Source organism: Larimichthys crocea, chromosome III, assembly GCF_000972845.2.
Source record: "Larimichthys crocea isolate SSNF chromosome III, L_crocea_2.0, whole genome shotgun sequence".
Classification (NCBI taxonomy): domain Eukaryota; kingdom Metazoa; phylum Chordata; class Actinopteri; family Sciaenidae; genus Larimichthys; species Larimichthys crocea.
The window spans coordinates 38,766,781-38,784,999 of record NC_040013.1 but is presented as its reverse complement, the minus strand read 5'-3'; the positions used below and the strand labels follow the sequence as shown (position 1 = coordinate 38,784,999).

The 18,219-nt window shown below is 40.2% G+C and overlaps 1 protein-coding gene and 1 pseudogene across 2 annotated transcripts; one reads left to right on the top strand and one right to left on the bottom strand.

Annotated features, from left to right (window-relative positions):
• The window catches only part of LOC113744339 (dual specificity protein kinase CLK4-like), an 18,961-nt pseudogene extending 14,266 nt beyond the window's left edge, over positions 1 to 4,695 (top strand).
• A 2,911-nt stretch (positions 4,696 to 7,606) lies between these two features.
• Positions 7,607 to 10,911, bottom strand: gpr119 (G protein-coupled receptor 119). 2 transcript variants are annotated; one of them, XM_019264552.2, is made up of 3 exons: positions 9,867 to 10,911; positions 8,850 to 8,917; positions 7,607 to 8,768 (listed from the first exon to the last, which is right to left on the bottom strand). In XM_019264552.2, the coding sequence occupies exons 1-3, from the start codon at positions 10,438 to 10,440 to the stop codon at positions 8,247 to 8,249; spliced, it is 1,164 nt and encodes a 387-aa protein (XP_019120097.1). In that variant the 5' UTR covers positions 10,441 to 10,911; the 3' UTR covers positions 7,607 to 8,246. The 2 variants fall into 2 exon arrangements, with proteins under 2 accessions (XP_019120097.1, XP_010736039.2); XM_010737737.3 differs by having other exon boundaries at positions 7,607 to 8,917.
• Positions 10,912 to 18,219: the final 7,308 nt, after the last annotated feature.

Here is an 18,219-nt window from a genome sequence, read left to right as displayed (position 1 = left end):
AAAATGTTATGCCACCAGACTCTCCTGTTTATATATGATTAATCTGTGAAATTATTTTTGGCTTTTTCTTTAAAGCACAAGATGACAGCACTAGTCTTTCTTGAACAACCTTTGTTTGTCCCTATCTATCCACCCATTAGAATGAAGTACTTTTTGTATAATAAAAGTGACTTGTATTTCTTGTCCATATGTCTTCTTGTCGCCATGTATGTCTTAAAAACAAACCCACCAACACCTGTGCACGAAACCTGCCTTAATCCCTTCAACACTCAATTCAGTCTGATGACAACTCACCGCCGCTTGATCTGCTTTTCTTGGTGACAATGCTGTCACGCAGGAGGTGATGATGGAGTAAAGAGGAGTCACAAGGGAAAGAGCTGTGAGGACGATGAAGAGGGCCACCTGGTCTATCACACTGGCTTCGTGATGAAAGAAAGATGTACTTGACACCAACCTTTTGTCTTCAGTGTCTTTTCTGTCCTTGTCATAGTGTGAATTTTTGGGTTTTTAACAAGGCAGCATGAAAGTAACTCCACACTCACACACCAGCAACCACCCACGTCACCCCATTTAAGGTGTATTTGCTTTCTAATGCTGACCCCATTAAATTCTGTCTTCCCAGATGAGGTGGTACTGACACTCGGAGTAGGAGCTATGGAAAAGTGGTGGAGGTATTGACAGAGACAAGTAAGATGCATTCTGACTCAACCTTGACATTAGCCACCGACCAGAACCTAAAAACAGTTCAACAATCATCAATCATTTTGTGGCATTAGTGCGTTATGTTTTCAGCTGTGCATCTGTATGTTCAACAGAGGGGAGCATGTAGCTGTGAAGATTGTGAAGAAAATTGACTGTTTCCGTGAATAGCGAGGTCTGAGATCGCAGTGCTGCAGGAGATCAACAGTCTGGATGATGACAACAGATTGTAGTAGAGAGCAGCAGATCTTAGACCCTAAACCCGGAGCATGGCTTTGCCTCCTCTAAAAGCACCGATTTAATCTTTTATATCTTTTTTTTTTTTTTTACCGATGACTGACTCTCTCCTACCAGCGCCTGTGTGAGGATGATGGACTGGTTCGTCATGAAGGTCACATCTGCATTGTATTTGAGCTGCTCGGCCTCAGCATTTATGAGTTCTCCGACAGAAACAATTCCTGCCGTTCAGTGTGGAGCAGATCAGACACATGGCTTTTCAGATCTTCAGAGCCGTCTGCTGTGAGTCAAGTGTGTGTTACTACCAGGCCTGCGGTCTCCTGACCTTGTCATTGGAGCATGCAATTTGAGTTCTTTGTAGTCAGTGGGGGGTGTTTTGGGCGAAAGAGCAAACAACATTACTGAGCTGTGAAGTGTAGAGACATCGGCTGATGTTGACCTGTCACTTCAGTTTGATCAATAAATTTAAATAAAAGTTTTGGGTGTATCAGCCAATTGTACATAAGTCCTGCTGCACGACCAAACCCCAAATATTCAACATTTCACAGCAAGAAATATCGAACACAGCATGAACAAGCAAGTCGTTTTTTAGGTAAGCAACTGAAAACTCATTATATATGTGTAACATATTAATAAGTTTTCAAGTGAAAGTAAAAATACCATATTATAATATTTAACTTTAAAATGTTTTTTCTTGGTTCAGTTGTGAATATGAATGAATCATTCTGGAGGTATGTGACTGCTACTGTAAAAAAAACACACAAAAAAAACATCATTTGATTAATAGTGAAACAATCATTAAATAGAAACCATCTGCATGACAAAATAAACGTTAAGAAATCAGTCATGGAAACACGGTTAACTTTGTGAACTTCTCTCTTATGCTAATTAGCCTGGGAACCAGACAAATCTGCGTACTCATGTTTTATTTGCTTTGGCAGATGTGTCTGGTCCCCAGAAAATTGTACAGAAACACACACTTTATTGGCTGCTGATCATAAACCAAGTTGCTGCTGATGTGGAACTGTTGAATCATCTACAGATGGACAAAAAACTGCAGTTAAAGCATTTATTGATAGAAAGATGTTTTTTTTTTTATCTGTTTGCTAGTAGTATGTAGTAGGTAAGTAGTTGTAGTAGGTCTATTATTTTCATCCAGATGCTTTTGGTTTGGGCTGTTGATAGCACCCATTGGAAATTCAAAAGAGGTCAATTACAACATTGTGAATTTTTCATATCTGTTTTTATGCACATTTATAATTTGCACATAAAAGAAATATCTGAAATGAAAAGTATTTCTTTACTTACTGATAAAAACAAGAATAAGCACACACTGTAAATCATGACACACATCAAACATAAAAGTCTGCTGAAAAAAAATCTGACAAAAAAAAATACATGAAAGAAATGTCATATTTCCATCATGTTTTCCACCATTTGAGGGTGAACTGAAGCTCTTTTGATTTCTCATCTCCTTGCACTCTGTTCTTCTGCAGTGGTTTAATGTTGCCCCACTGCATCAACTGTTTATCTTGATAACCTGATTAAGTCATGTTATTTTGTCCATTTTTTGGAGATTTGGTTAAAATATGCATTTCTTTTGGATGGAAACGTGTTTGTGTGTTGAGAAGAAACACACACATTACAATGTGTGTTTTTGTTTTTACAGTCCTGCCATCGTAACAAGCTGACGCACACAGACCTGAGCAGAGAACATCCTATTTGCTGCTCTGACTACAACCTGGAATACAATGATGAGACGGTAAAAGTTTAGTATAAACGAGTGAAAAAACTATCAAACTGATCAATATTGCCAAGCAGTGAAATATGTTTGTGTTGTGTGTGTGTGGGTGTGTGTGTGTGTGTGTGTGTGTGTTTGTGTGTGTGTGTGTGTGTGTGTTGTAGCAAGGGTGTAAGAAGAGGAAACTGAGGGATCTGGATGTGAATGGGTGGATTTTGGCACTGCCACATTGATCACCAACCACCATGAATCCCTGGTGTCAACACGTCACTACCGACTCCAGAGGTCATACTGGGTACACATGTACTCACACACACAGCTCGCTTCACATACAGAGGTGTACTACATTAAAAAAAAAATCCAAATGTTTCTATTTTTTGTTTTAACTACATGTGTTTGTTCTTAGATCTGGGCTGGAACCAGTCGTGTGACGTTTGGAGTCTGGGCTCGTTCTCATGGAGTTTTATCTGGGACGTACACTCTTCATGGTACATATACAGACACACCCACACATGCATGCCCGCCCACATATAAACAGTAGTGTAGTTTTTCTTGTTTGCCTGTCTGTTGTTTTAGACCCATGACAGTAAAGAACATTTGGCAATGTGGAGAAAGTCCTGGGACCGATTCCCCCCACCTGCTGAAACAGACCAGGTAACCACACATATATACACATATTGATTAATGCAATGTGAGAACACTGACTACTACTACTACTACTACTACTTCAATACAGAACGCTTAGGGCAAAATCTTGATTCTGCCTTCATATGTGTTTATAAGGGTCAAGGTGAAAAAGGGTAAGCAGGGTAGCTTAAACATACATTCCCTAGAAATCCATCTTCCGTAAATCCGTAACTTCTCCCAGGTCAGTTAGGAGAAGATCTGGGTTGGCCACAGGGTCTACAGGATCAGTCGTCCCAGGTAGCCAGCTGGAACACATCTTTACTTGGTGCACAAACCGCCTTCACTAGAACTGTGCCTTCATCCGTGCTGCACTCTGGAATTGCAGGGAATGTCCAGATTAATACCATTTCCATCCACTATACTGCCATGTGGATATTATGAGCTGAGTGTATCAAGATAAACAGCTGGTGGCGCTTATTTCCAGACGGGTGCCACTTGGCTAAACCACTTCAGAAGAAGGGATTTTAAGATTTCAGTTAATGAAAGTGGTGGTGAAAGAACACCCAGGCCAAACAAGGGAAAACCTATTTATATTCTTATTTTATTCATTTGAGGACATTTCAATAACTGCTCAGATCTGATGTTCTGCTGCCATTTTGCATCACTTCCGTTGAAACTTGAGTGATGTTTAAGTACCTGCTTCATTTACATCATAATGTATTCAGTAAGTCTGTCCTTTGACTGTTCATGTTACATACGCTCTTAAAAATAAAACTTTTACTTTTAATTCAAAACCAAATTTTATCAACAAAAACAAAACAAAAAGGCACATCAGAAAATTCTTCCTGTAGAGATTTTAAATAATATATTAGAGGATTGTGCACCTGCGGGGAAACAACAAGCATAACAGCAGGAGGTGCATTATGTCCTCAGTTTCTATGGTGATAGCTGTTTCCTGCTTATCGCTGAAAGCACCACAGGTTACTCTTAATGTGACTTGAAATGTTGAGTGCTGGTGGGGAAAAAATGTGTTTCATCTTACCTGGACTAACCACTAACTGTATAACCCAAGTGTTTGTACTGTGTCATGTGTAGAAAGCAGCATTATGTCCACAACGAGCGTCTGAACTGGGATGAGCAGAGCTCATCCGATGAGTACGTCAGGAAACACTGTTAAACCTCTAAAGGTAAGTACACCGTACTCAGATGAGCCAATCAGCTGCAGTCGTGTGAAGGAAGTCACAGTAACTGTCTGCCTTTCAGAAGTACATGCGGAGGAAGACCGACGAAGAGAGGCAGTTGTTCGATCTGCTCAGCTGCATGTTGGATACGACGTCTGCAGACGGATCACCCTGGAGGAGGCGCTGTGGCACCCGTCTTCAGCCCGATGAGGGTGCAGAAGCAGCAGTGCAGCTGCACACACACACAACATGCAAAAACTCATCTACCTCAGGTTGCAATTTCAGTGTTGGGATACTGTTTAAGTTTGTTGTTTTGAGTTTGGATGATTTCAGTTTCCTTTCAGTCGCAACAGTTTCAGAGAGCCTTCCTGTCTTTTATTATCCACCAGTACACAGTTTGTTGTTAAAAGCCAAGTGTGATGTTTTCCTTCATTGATTCTTTGTACTAAGCAATATTACATCAGAGGGTGCGTTGTGACATCATTATTGGCACGACAGTGATGCAGTCATGCACATTAAAATGTCTAGCTGCCAATGATTGCTTGGTCGCATCTACTTTTTCTATAATAAATGTTTTGCATTTTGTGTGTCTCCGTTCTGTTTCAACAAATTTCTACTGCTCACACATTATGGGTTGTCGGACAGAGCTGTAAACTGAATGCCTAGAAAATTATACATGTATTATATGTAGGTGCCAAATTATTTATCTCAGTATTAATTCCCAACTTCACAGCAGGATTTACATTAATTACATTCAACCCACATCAGATCCACCTCGGCCAGTCTTTGCCCATTTTTAGATTAGTTGGCGGTGGCATGGGCATGACCGCCAAGATGATGGCAGCCAGGCTTTGCAGCGGCTCTTAGAAAACCTATGGGTGGACATCATGGTACGACATCCATGTTTTATACTGGATTCTATGTTTTTTATCGCTTATTATAACATTGTGCTCACAAAAGTCATTACTTTGAGCTGGAAACGTGGCGTCATTGCTTCAGATGGTCAGTAATGGAAGTAATCAACAGGGAAGGGTTTGATGTGATATTTAAGGGTAAAATTTTTACCTTAATCACTGGCAGTGTCTCCACTTAATTGTATTTGTCCCAGGCACAGGATCTTTTTGATTTTTTATTATTTTATTATAGTATTTATATAAAATCAAGTCTTCTGTAAGGTTTTGAGGTCATCATCCTGCTGTCCACTGCTGCCTAGATGTCTAACAGCATTACATGACAAATGATGAATCAACCAAAGGTAAATTAGCTCTATTTCTAGCTAAGCGCATTGGCCTTATGTAGACACTGCAGTGTGTCAGCCTAAAGTAAATCTCTGACATAGCTGCCTTGTTGATACAGCCCGACACATAAAGTGGACAATATTTATCAAGATTCTAGCAGCCAAGGAAGTTTCCATGACTGAATAGACCACGCAGATGAACAGCAGGCTCGTCTGCTATCTGAGGAGCATCAGTTTAAAGCTACTAAATTACATGGATGTAATAAAACAGTATAAAACAAAGATGGGGCAAGGCACACATTAATGTTACGGGTTCCAGCTTGTCTCCTGACCTTTGCTACATGTTATCTATGATCTGTCCTGCCTCAGTTTACTTGGCACAGAAGGCAACAAAAATCTAATGATGATTATGTTTGAAAAAGAAAAGAAAAGTTTGGAACCAAGTATATTTATTTATTTTTTCTGGTGGTGAACCTGGACATTTCTACCTTGGTGAATGTGGCCTCATTAGTTTTGTTCTCTGTGTGGTTATTCCTAAAATGATGCTATATGGTGAAGCCTCTGGATATTCTCATCTGGGAAGGAGGTGCAGAAGCCACTTGTGTGGAAAATATACATTTTCATTTGTAATAGCACAATTCTTTATATATGTTTTTACAATTGGTTACTCTTAACAAGAAGATGCTTGTTCTGTCAATTCAGAAACTGAATCTTGACTTTCTGGAAGACAGTGGCCCATGTCAGTTACCAGCCTATAACCCAAGTCCTGAACATACTGGCAAAAAGTAGCCCAATCGGAGCCTTGAACCTCCCCAGTCATCATAAAAGTATTCAGTAAAATATGGTTACAATAACTAAAAATATATAAGTAGAAGTCAAAAAATAAAATAAAATAATTAACAAATACAGAAGTCATAACAAACTCTAAGAAAGTATATATTGCAGCTTGGCTGTAATTTTGTTTTTTTCTTTCACTATCTTGTGGGTTTTTCCCCAGGATGCACACAGCAGTGTCCTCTGTGGCATGTGACACTTACAGTAAGTGTGCATGAAGTGTTCAAAAAGTCATGCACTCGCTGGTTCTACAGTGGGACAGGCCTGAACCCTTGTGGATTTATGAGAAACGCATGTCAAACTCTGAAACCGGAGCGTTGAACTTTTTCCTGCCCCTGTTGCCACTGACCTCTGACTCATTTGGTTTAATGGGAACTATGGAACAAATTTCTAAATGAATGCTATCACTGTTGTGAGTTTCCTACCCACTCACCAGAGAGCTCTGCCTGATGAGAAAACTTGTATAAAAGATATCTCCTATGAGTGATGAAAGAAAACATCTGGTTGTATATAACTTGGATCTTATTTTTTATTTTCAAGGGATCACTTAAAATTAATACAATTCATATTGTGGGGAATATAAATGTTTGTACCAAATTTCATAGCAATTAATGATGGGCAAAAATGAACAAATGGGCAAATATTTCGGATGACATTTTTTTTTTCTTCTCACCATCAGTCAATCCATTAGTTTTTATTTTAGCCGAAACTACATAAATCAACCTTGTGGTGGCACTAAAAGTCAGGCATCACCAGAGTCAATAGAATTTATCATGAATGACTGCACAAAATGTCAAGGCAATCTAGTTGTTGAGCTATTTCAGTCTGGACAATGATAAAAACGCCAGCTGGACCAACATTGCAATCCACAGAGCCACATCACTATCATGACTAAAAATAAGCCACAAAAAAAATCAGAATTTCCCTTGAATCCCACGATATCTCTTATTTGTTTACTGCCAACATATTTTGCAGATTCATTAGTATATCAATATAGTCCAAAACTATAAAAGAGTAAAAGAAAGGAAGAGAAAGTTTTGACTTTAAAACTTTATTAGTTGTCAGGTCTTGATTAGGATTAGGAAATGGCTCAAATCGTGCCGAGTCCCATGTCGTGCAGTAAGGTACAGAATGATTCTGCTACAGATATGTGATATAGTGAATTATAATCAGCGTACCATATACTTAATTCTTTTAATTTTGGCTTACAGACGTGTATTCTATAAGTCACGCTGGTGTATTGATCAAGTCCGTTGATGGGGTACAGGTCAGTGCAAAAGATGTTGCTAAAACACAAATTCATAAATCAATTTAAAGTTAGGTTAAGTTAGGCTAGTACCTACATAATTCACATTGTTGCTCAGGTCTCATTCAAAATTCTCAAATTTAAATTCAGAGCAAAGATATTTAACTGGTGAGGGAAAACCAAAGACGTTGCACACTGTCAATTGTTTTATCTTGGTCAAAATTTACCATCTAGTATCAGTTTAGCTTAAAATTTGGACATGAATGTTTTTAGCTTTTCGGAAAAAAAGAGTGAGCATGAAGAACGTTACTCTTACAAGTTGTTTACATTTGTCCCTTTCTTTGCAATAGTTCTACAACCACAGTGTCTAGAATATGAAATTGATGATAAACTTTGTCTAGCCATGTTTTTGTTTCCTCTGTTTCTTTCGTTTCCCGGTTTCTTTCACAAGTTGGTCGTGGCAGATAATGGTACAACCTTGTCATTGCCAATAATTGGCAGCAACAGTGAAGGATTGAGGGTATCTCCAGTAGGGGCACTAGCTTGAGTCAGCACAGGTAGCGGGTCACATCTTTCGGTGACACCTGGCGGTCCACCAACCAACGGCTTGCAGGAAAACATGGCTGCTAACTGGAGTCGCACCTCCTTTTGCCAGAAGGCATACACCAGAGGGTTAATCAGAGAGTTGGACAGTCCCAAGAGCCACAGATAATTCTCCAACACGTCGGTGAGTTTACAGCTTTTACACAGGAGTTGCACTATGCACGTCACAAAGAAGGGGCACCAGAGAGCCAAGAAGCAACCCACAAGCACTGCTACTGTCCTCAGGGCCTTGACGTGACTCCAGTAGCTCCTCAACTGCTGATGCTGATGATTCTGCTCGTGTTGTTGATGGCCATGGTGGTCAGCCGTCCTGGAACCGGCTTGCCTCACTTGGCAGATCTGCTTCTGGTGGCTGCAGGCGATCTTCAGGATGTCCAGGTAGATGTAAATAAACACAGAGAGCACTGGGAAGAAGCATGCACTGAATAACACGATCATTCCCACCTGCTGAATGACGGAAAAAAAGGCACAGAAGCCGTCGTAGTGATCCGTCTGCAGCTGCCGCACCATGACTGAGGGACAGAAGACATTGGTTATTTGCCATTTCTTTTCCTATTTGCCATGACATGACAGCTAGTAACACTCTTGGACTGTCAAGAAAACAGTCCATAAAAATAGCACTAGTCCCTTAACATGCATAATGCCCTGGTGGCCACTAGAAAGTTTATTTGGTAAAACTATTGCTTTTTCAGTAAGAGTAAAACAAGCAAGTACAAGAATAATGTGTGTACATCTTACACATAAAACATGTCATTTATTTAGAAAAGAGAGAGATGGAGATTTCCTGCCTAGTCTTTGTTCATTTGCAGATCGTAGGGAATGAGAAGACTTATAATCCTGAATGAGGGAATTCAGTTAGGTGGGTGTCAAGCTTGTGGCCTTTCAGTAGGCGAGCATTATCGACTTCAACTTAGAGACCCAATGGAAAGTAAAGAAAAGTGGAGTGACATGGCTTGTTCAAGACGATACACCCTGCTGCATTTGAGTTGCCCTGTTCTAAGGGTCACCAGTGCCTGAACAAGGAGTTAACAGCAGTCAGATGCTGTTACTATAACAGATTTGGGGTTTTTTTTGGTCAGGGACCATGTACAATATTAAATTTAATGCATTGTACCAGAGTAAACCCTCTGTGGTCCCTACAATGACCTATCCTTTGCAATCGTGGACAGTTGCTAGGATCCCAGGGGCTATTTTTTATCTGCAGTCCCCTGTCATGGTACATTTTGGCCAGCAGTCCTTAATCTCCAGTTGATGATCTGGCCATGTCAAGACAGATGCACTACATCACAAAATGCAGCCAACTCAGTCATTTCAATCACTGCATTCAACACAGGAAAAAAAAAATCCCACAATATCGTTGTCGCAGGGAGCTGGAGCTGATCCCAGCTTCTTTTAGTCTGACATACCATAAATTATTTGAAAATAAAATTAATCAATCAGTTGTACATTTACAATTCTCACCTGGCAAGAATCCCAAAGTGAGTGAGCTGATCCACAGAGCCAGCAGGGACACAAGAGCTGTTCCCTTTCCAGACAACTGGGTGTACCGCAGGGGCATCTTTATGGCTGCGTAGCGGTCGAGTGAGATCAGGAACATGGACATGATGGATGCTGTGCAGGGCGATGTCACAAAGGCCATCCGAATCAAACACCGGGTCTTACCCTGAGCAGAAGTCGTGGTGTTTGTGAGAGGATCAGGGGGGATGTGGTTGTACTGGTTTTGAGTGACATTTTTGCTAATGCCGTTGAAGTCCTCTGTGGCCAGACCAGTGATGGCCACACCCACCAGGGCATCGGCCAGCGCCAAGTTGAGAACAAAACACCAGCTCTGGCTGCTCTTCTTGAGGAGTAGCTTTACTAGAGCGGCTGCCACCAGCAGGTTGGTGGAGATGATGAGGCAAGCAGCGATGCTCAGGATCACACCCATCACCCGAGGCCTCACATCACTTTGGGTTGTCGCCTTGTAGGAGTCCATGCAGTCAGGGGTCATGCTAACAGAGGGCTCAGTGCTCGCATGTCCACAGAAAAATGACATGTTGATAACAAAAAAAAACGAAGATTTGAAGGTGAAATTCACAAAACCTGTGTGCAGTTGAGATGGGTTACCATTGTTGTAATCAGAAACTGTTTTATCCTCCTATCCTGTTTTATTGTCCATTATAACACAAAATGTGGCACTTGCGCTCCCATTAGAAAAATAGAGATTTGCACATAGGTTAAAACTTTAAGAAAGGTGTGTAAAAAAAATTAAGAAATAAATTGAGTAGCTAAACATGTGATGGCAAAACTAGTTTGATCACCACAAAATGAAGAATCCTGTCAGCCAATATCGTCCTGTCATGTTAATCCAGTGTCATGTAACGTTTCCACGGTGACTCATATCAAAGAAGTTAAGAAAGTGAATCTGTTGTTAAAAACGTCGGTCCGATCTCACCACCCTCTCCTTAAAGTCCCTTCATACAAATAGAAAAGGACAAAAACACACAGCTTTATCAGCAGGTCGCTCACATGTCTCCTCCCCTCACACACACATACACACACACACACACACACACACACACACACACACACACACACATCACATCACACACACACACACACACACTCTCACCCCCTTCCCACCGCTCATCCGTGCTGTTGTTGCCTCTCTTTGGGATTGACCCTTGTCCCAGCCGCCTGCCTGCTGGCTATCTGCCAGGCAGGAAGATCTCTATTTTCATTATATTTACTGTATTTACAATTTTTTAGATTTTATAAACTAAGGCTGGATCTGGTTTATGTACATGTGACTACACAACTTTATATAATTGGGGAATAAATAAATGAAATAAGTGTTGGATGAATAAATGGCTAAACAGCATTGTGTTTACTGGCTCACTGTCATGCTTGTGGAGCCACTGTTGATCTTAACACACTACTTTTCCTGCTATCGCACAATGTCTGTAGATCCATATTGGGCAGGTTTTTAACTTAATGACTCATCTAGACACATTAAATATTTAAAGAGCTATGGGGAATAACATAGAATTTACAGGCAAGTAAGAAGCAATTATTATGTCAAGTTCACTTTCTCATAGACAGTTAAATGAGCGCTTCAGTGGTTGTGTGGACATGAAACTCCTGATTGAATCATCAGCCCAAAAGATAAACAACTGTAAGAAAATATCTGGTTCTTTGCTGAAGAGTCAACGGTACAAGTCTGTTTCTACAAAAAGAAGAAGAGAAGTTAACTACAGTAAGGATTAACTGCACCTCTGTGATTTACTTCCTTTTCAGCAAATGTGGTGCAGTGTTTCATTCCCAACTCCGACAATAAAATATATTGAATGTGTGTCAGCTCTGATTCGCACACGACTAGCTTCCTCATCTCTGTTGCAATGGTGGCTTTAGGGTTATGGGCATCCTGACAAAAATATAATTTCTCAGAAAGGAAGTTGAAATAACTTAATGAAATAAATAACTTAATAGCCATAACATAAATCTTTACTGCACCCTGGAGACACATTTGACACAAAGGGGACCACACATGTAGCCTACAGCCATAAACTACATGTCCTGATGTGACTCAGTCACTTCAGTCAACTTTAGGTTAATTTTACTGTGTAAACACATGACATTACATCGCATTTTCTGACTTCATGCCTTCACTACTATGTGTGACTGTTTCCTTCCTCCCTTAAAGATATCATTAAAAATAAACTTTAAATGGGAATTTAATTTAAGTGGAAACAATCCTTTGAAACTAGCCACTCCTCCCAATAACTTGGCTTGCCCTGGTACACTTTTCACAAGTTCCACTGCACATATTAAAAATACTTTACACAAAGGAAACATGTGATTTTGAACATCTTGGGGGTATATTCCCATGGTTCTCATTCCACATGATTTGATCACATTTGTCCACACGTGGGGCAGCACGATGGTGCGAAGGTTTGCACTGTCCTCTCACAGCAAGAAGGGTTCCTGGTTCGAACCTTGGCCTTTCTGTGTGGAGTTTGCATGTTTTCCCAGTGTCTGCGTGGGTTCTCTCCAGGTACTCCGGCTTCATCCCACAGTCCGAAAATATTCAACACTTAACAGGTTAAATGGTGACTCTAAATTGTCCGTAGGTATGAATGTGAGCGTGAATGGTTGTTTGTTTTAATGGCATCTAGCAGTGTAGTTGCTGATCGCAACTGCTTTCCCTAACCTGAAAATTATTCTAAAGGCCCTACAACCAGTGTTTAGTTTGTCTGTTCTCAACTACTGTATAAACATAGCAGCTCAACATGGCATGACTCCATCTAATTCTTGTTTTCAGGTGATTATACTCATGAAAACATATTATATTCCATGTCTGTCTATCTAACAGAGTTGCTGCCTGTTACAGTGCAGAAGCAGGTGTCATCTAGCTGCAAGAATTAATATGAAAACAAGTAGAAATGCATCATTTAAGGCTTTATAATGTACATTTCTATCCAAATGGAAAAACACTAAACAAAAAAAAACACCAAACCACATCTTTATTTACATCTAAATTGCACCATACGGGAGGGAAAATTATTCCACAGATGAAGCATAAATCCAGAAATGAAATTAAATAAAACTAATCATGTGGAATTAATGAATTGCACTTATTTTTATGCACTTTATGCACTATTTTTTCATCCTATTTATAATCCATTTTTTAAGGTTTGGTCCTCCAGGGCATATAAAACAGATTATATTGTACTTAACTGTGACAGCATCTTGTGCACTTAGCTGTGTGCTCTGCATGTTGCAGCTTTAATATAGATAAATGTCCAGTTCAATAACGTACAGGAACATGGAGCAGAGATAAATTGAGTGTATTCAGATCCTTTATGGAGCCATAATGTAAAACTGCATTGCTCATTATTAGTGACAGTGTTAAAAACAGTATCACATCCAGTAATATAAAACAGAAGCAGCTACAACCATCTGTGTGCTGTCCAGAGCTGAATGGACTTAGTTAAACTCTAACCCGGCTGGCTGCTGTCTTACTCTGGGCTCAGAGTCCCCCAGGAGAGACATCTGGCATGGAGAGACCATTTTCCACTAAGATTCACACACAAATAGATCTGGCTAATGATGCATTCTCGCTGCACACACTCAGAACATCACCTGGCATCACAGCAGCTTCCTAAACCAGTGAGAAGCAGCTACAGACTGTGAGAAAAATACTACAAGAAAAGCAAGTGACTGGACACATCCCCGTGTGTGCCAGAAATTTTTTTGGTTTCTTGTGTTCAAGAGAATTTTGTGTCAGAGTCTTAAGGATGAGGGTTAAAACTGTCCTGAAAATGAATGGTTTTTATGAAAAGGAAACAGGTTTTCCTGTGTTGTTGTGTGGTTTATCTATATACACCATACGCAATTTCACCACCACAGATTGTATGTAGCTGCTGGCTGTTGCTGTGGTTATGGGCCAGTCACATGTTGCATTAAATCAAAGAACACTTGATTGACTATATAAAAAATGTTTTCAAGATCTGGGAACAAAAATAATGAAATCTGACTGGAGAAGTTTCAATACTATCAAGTAACAATACAAGTATTAATCATTTTGCCAAACTTTTTGAATTATTTGTCTGCCAACAATGAAAATGAATACAAGAGAACATTTTGTATTGGTACAGATATCACTCACATCGCAAAACATATATGCTATTTATTTATTTTTTAAGTCTGTAGATGTACAATAACACAATGCTGCATTATCAGAGTCTGGTATGAAATGCTAATGTTTAGAATCCATTACTAAATTCATGGCAAAACATTTGTTGTCATCACAATGCAATATAAGTAAGATGGCATTGAAGCTGCATTGAATTGTGTCTTTCTGATAAGCTAAATTTAGTGGGAAGACTGTCAGTGCAGCCTCACTATGCTGCTATATAACTGTAGATAATTGTATTAGTCTTGTTAGACTTGGAAAATGTGCACAGCAAAACATAAGCTATCATTAAATCAGCCACTACATCACCAGTTAAACATGGCTGGACCTTGGTAGAACATTTGCCACACAGAAATAAAGCTGGATGTGTTAGCCCAAGCCTGAATGCTCCCATTCATCACATGTCCTCAACACTACAATCCCAGCCACCAGAGCAGCACAGTTTCACCAGGTTCAATACAAGTCCACAGCAGCCTGAGAGGAAAGATCCTCTTTTTTTATAACCCCTTCCCGCCCCCCTCACTCTTTTTCGACAAGCCAAAATAGCTCCAGCAGACACACAATGTAGGAATGTTATTCACCCCTGCTAGACGTTTCAGGACTTTTCAAAACAAAGCGTGGGTCAGCAGTAATTGTGCCCAGTGCCCAGCATCACCCAGGGAGCCAGGATCCTGTTTACAACTCTGCCAACGCTGTCCTCTAACCACTCTGACGGATTGTTTTAAGTCCACCTGGGCCTGGGATCTGTTTTGAAGGAGCTGCTGAGTGTTTTTTCGCCAACGCAAAGCGAGGAGTTTTCTAGTTTTGGAAGATCGGGTCAAGAAAGAGTTTATCTAGACCGGACGGACTATTAAGGTGATGATGGTGTTATGTGAGTGATGTTTTCAGTGTGATGTGTGGCATTGAATGGGAGCAGGGATTTAACTTTTGCTTCCCATTATTATAACACAATCAATGTGACCTGCAGCAGAGTTAGTGCCAAATCTGAGGTCTGTGGTTGTGCCCAATTAGTGACAATTATATTATACTTTTACCTCATGATGTTACAAATCTCATGTCTCTGTTTCTGTCAGAGTATGACAGACATTTTAATTAAGTATAAGACTTGTGATGGGATCTGATTTAATATAAGTAAGATGTGAAAACACAACAGCATACTTCCTTGTTAATGAAATGTTAATAGCTTCCCTAAAAACATAAATCAACATCAGCCTTATTGTTATCAGTAGACTGCTGGACAAACTGTGCTCTGTTGTTGTGTTTGGAGCTTTTCTGAGGAAAAATAAACTCCTTCAGGATTCTTCCTGGACACCCTCAGTCCATCTTTATTTTAAATCTGGCCTGCTTTGCTGTCTTTAAAATCTTTTAACAGTCAGTAGAGAGAACATATTTGTAATATTTGTTTCTCATAGAAGAGGAAAGGTTGAAGAAATGTTGTTACGTTTAGGCAAAAATCTTTGAGGAAAATGCCAGACCTGAAAGATAAGAGTTAAAGAAAGGTTCTTATTGATTCCTAGTTTGTAATCCGTGTGCCTTTTCGTGGTCTGTTGCAGACATTGTGAACATGATTTGATTACATTTGTGTTTTTGTCAGGCTGAAGATGTCTTTAAAGAAACGGCTGCTGTCCATGTTGTTGTGCTGCGTTTACTGCTTTACCTCGCTCTTCTGCCTCCACCCAAACCGCAACCACTGCTTCTCTGCCGGATCTCGGTAAGTCTGTGTGTCAAAAATGGTTTTGATACAGGGAATGACATTTTAGATGTAGCAGAGTTAGAGCCAAATCAGATTTAGGTGTTTTTTGTTTTTTTTTGCGTACCCCTCCATGTTGCTCCACATGCTCTAATAAAAGTTGTATATGTACAGATCTCAAATCTTGCTGATGTTGAATGGATATGGAGAAATAACCATCATATTCAGATAACCTGATTACAAGATATTTGGATATATCAGTGTTGGCTTCATTTCACAGCCATGGAGGCCATGACTTGGGCCTCTGTGGAGATGCAACGAAAATCCCCAACCTGACTTGTCTTAACCTGTAACCTGGACCTTAGACAGTGTTTTTTTTTTTTGGTTTGTTTCAATCTTAATCTGTGATATATGATATATGATATATGAACATCTTAAATATTTGAACTGGCATTGCCAACCCATGACCTTTTGCCTGCGGAAGTAGAATAGAAAAGGCAGAGGTAAGACTCAATCTGTGCTCTTCTTCTATGGTTTGGGCATGCCGGGTAGCGACAAACAATTGTAGGTAAGCATGATTTTATACATAATGGACCGCTTAGACAGTAGATATAGTCTTATCAAACATGTTTTTCCATTCAGGAGTTTAACTGCTAGGACCCCTGTGTTGTGCATGTTTGCTCACTCATATGGCTTTTGCTCTTTTGGCCCTTTCTTCAGTATTCTTCACTTTCACTCTCTGCTCCGCTTTCCTTCAATTCTACTTTTAATTCCCACTTCACCACCTCTTCTCTTTCTATCCATTTCTTTGCTTATTCCTCACTTTCAGTAACTGCTTCCTTTTCCCTTAGGGGTCTGGTGCCAGTCATCCAGCAGCTTTACCAGCGTGTCATTAGAATGCTGCGCACCACTCTCTGATCCACAGTGCTTCCTGTGTTTAAACCAATAAGATCATATGGACCTGTCCTGCCACTGTGGCCACCGTGGCTGTTGTCAAGCATGCCCTCCAATACTGCATTGGCAATTAAAAAGAAGAAGACGAAACAGAGGAAGAGGAGTGGTGTCACTCCACAACTGCCCTGCTGTGTTTATCACTGCAATTCTCGAGGCGAGGCATATCTGAAAATGATTGTTTTTTTATTGATTTAGTGTAACATGGGCGTATATGCTGTGTGAGATGTGAGTGAGGTGAGAAAGACAATTGCCTTTAAGGGTTCAATGTGAGATTCTAGAGAATGAAGCTTCAAGAATCTGGCTCATAGCCAGAAGGTCGCTGGTTGAGGCCCCCGAACACACACGTTGGCAGTTTTGTTGCAATGAAGGTATAAACCTTCATCCCTTCATCGGGGGAAGCCGAAAGGTTTTCAGCAGGGCTGCATTCTAGCTGACAGCAGCACCTAGCACCTGTGGTGTGAGCACTGTTCAGACTGAAGCTTGAAACAAACATGTTAGAAATCTTCACAGGTCCAAAATTTGGGAGACGTAACATGCATTCATTCATTCTCAAGCAAAAAAGATCTGGAAGGAGACTGGGTCCAAAAGGGACCTGATGACAATCAGATCTAATTCAAAATTAGATTGTCCCAAACAGAACCAAATAAAAACAGAGTACTGGCAGCAGTGAGTGAAAAGAGTACCAGCTATTTCCCCTAAAAAGCCAGGTAATCAGTGCTGATAACAAATTCTCTTGGACTTGAGACCTACAGCAATACAGGCAGGCTCTACCTATACTCAATTATATGAGTATAAATTGAACTCAGCTTGGTCACTATTGGAAGTAATAGTAAATAAGAATACCTGTGAAGACCTGGTACAGTTGTACATAACTCAGCATGTGTTTTTACCTCCATGTGAAGGTGACAGACATCTAAGGGTATAATGCTGCATCTGCTTGGGAAAAAATGGATGCCTGATGTTTGTATGGCAGGTTTATGAACTGAAAAGAACATCTATTTAGCATATTTTAAAGACAAGGCTAGTACAGCAGGCTTGCAAAGACGTCAATCAAGCACAAATTAACTACAAAGATGGTAAAACATCATTCTGCTTACACTGCATGTGTTTACCTCTGTATTGCTGAGACGCCAGGTGTGTTTATGTTGGCGGACCAGGCCAGAGTTTCCAAGTAGGATTACTACTTGAATGACATCTCCCATTGCTACTTTCCATGTTGAAGGTTGAGTACAATGGTTTGCAACAGTCCAAGTCCATGACAGGGAAAGAGGAACCATTAGAATCAGATAAAAAATAATGAAACTATAGTTCACAGTTGCATCATATGGAGAATTTCAGGGGTCATATTTCTCTTTGAAACACAGTGCAGCGCTTCATTCTCTGAAAACCGTGCCCACTGGAGGGGGAAACAATTGCCACCACAATATGCAACCAACCAGTACAAAGGAGGTGAATGGATTTTAGTTTGTGGTGCTCCCAGCAATGAAAGCTACAAT

What these genes read in the sequence shown, in the direction of transcription:
- gpr119 (XM_010737737.3), bottom strand. Translation starts at nt 10,440, where the DNA reads ATGTCATTTTTCTGTGGACATGCGAGCACTGAGCCCTCTGTTAGCATG. An exon ending in CACTTTGGGATTCTTGCCAG is followed by an intron (nt 8,918 to 9,866) that starts GTGAGAATTGTA and finishes TCTGTCCCTCAG; the next exon opens with TCATGGTGCGGCAGCTGCAG.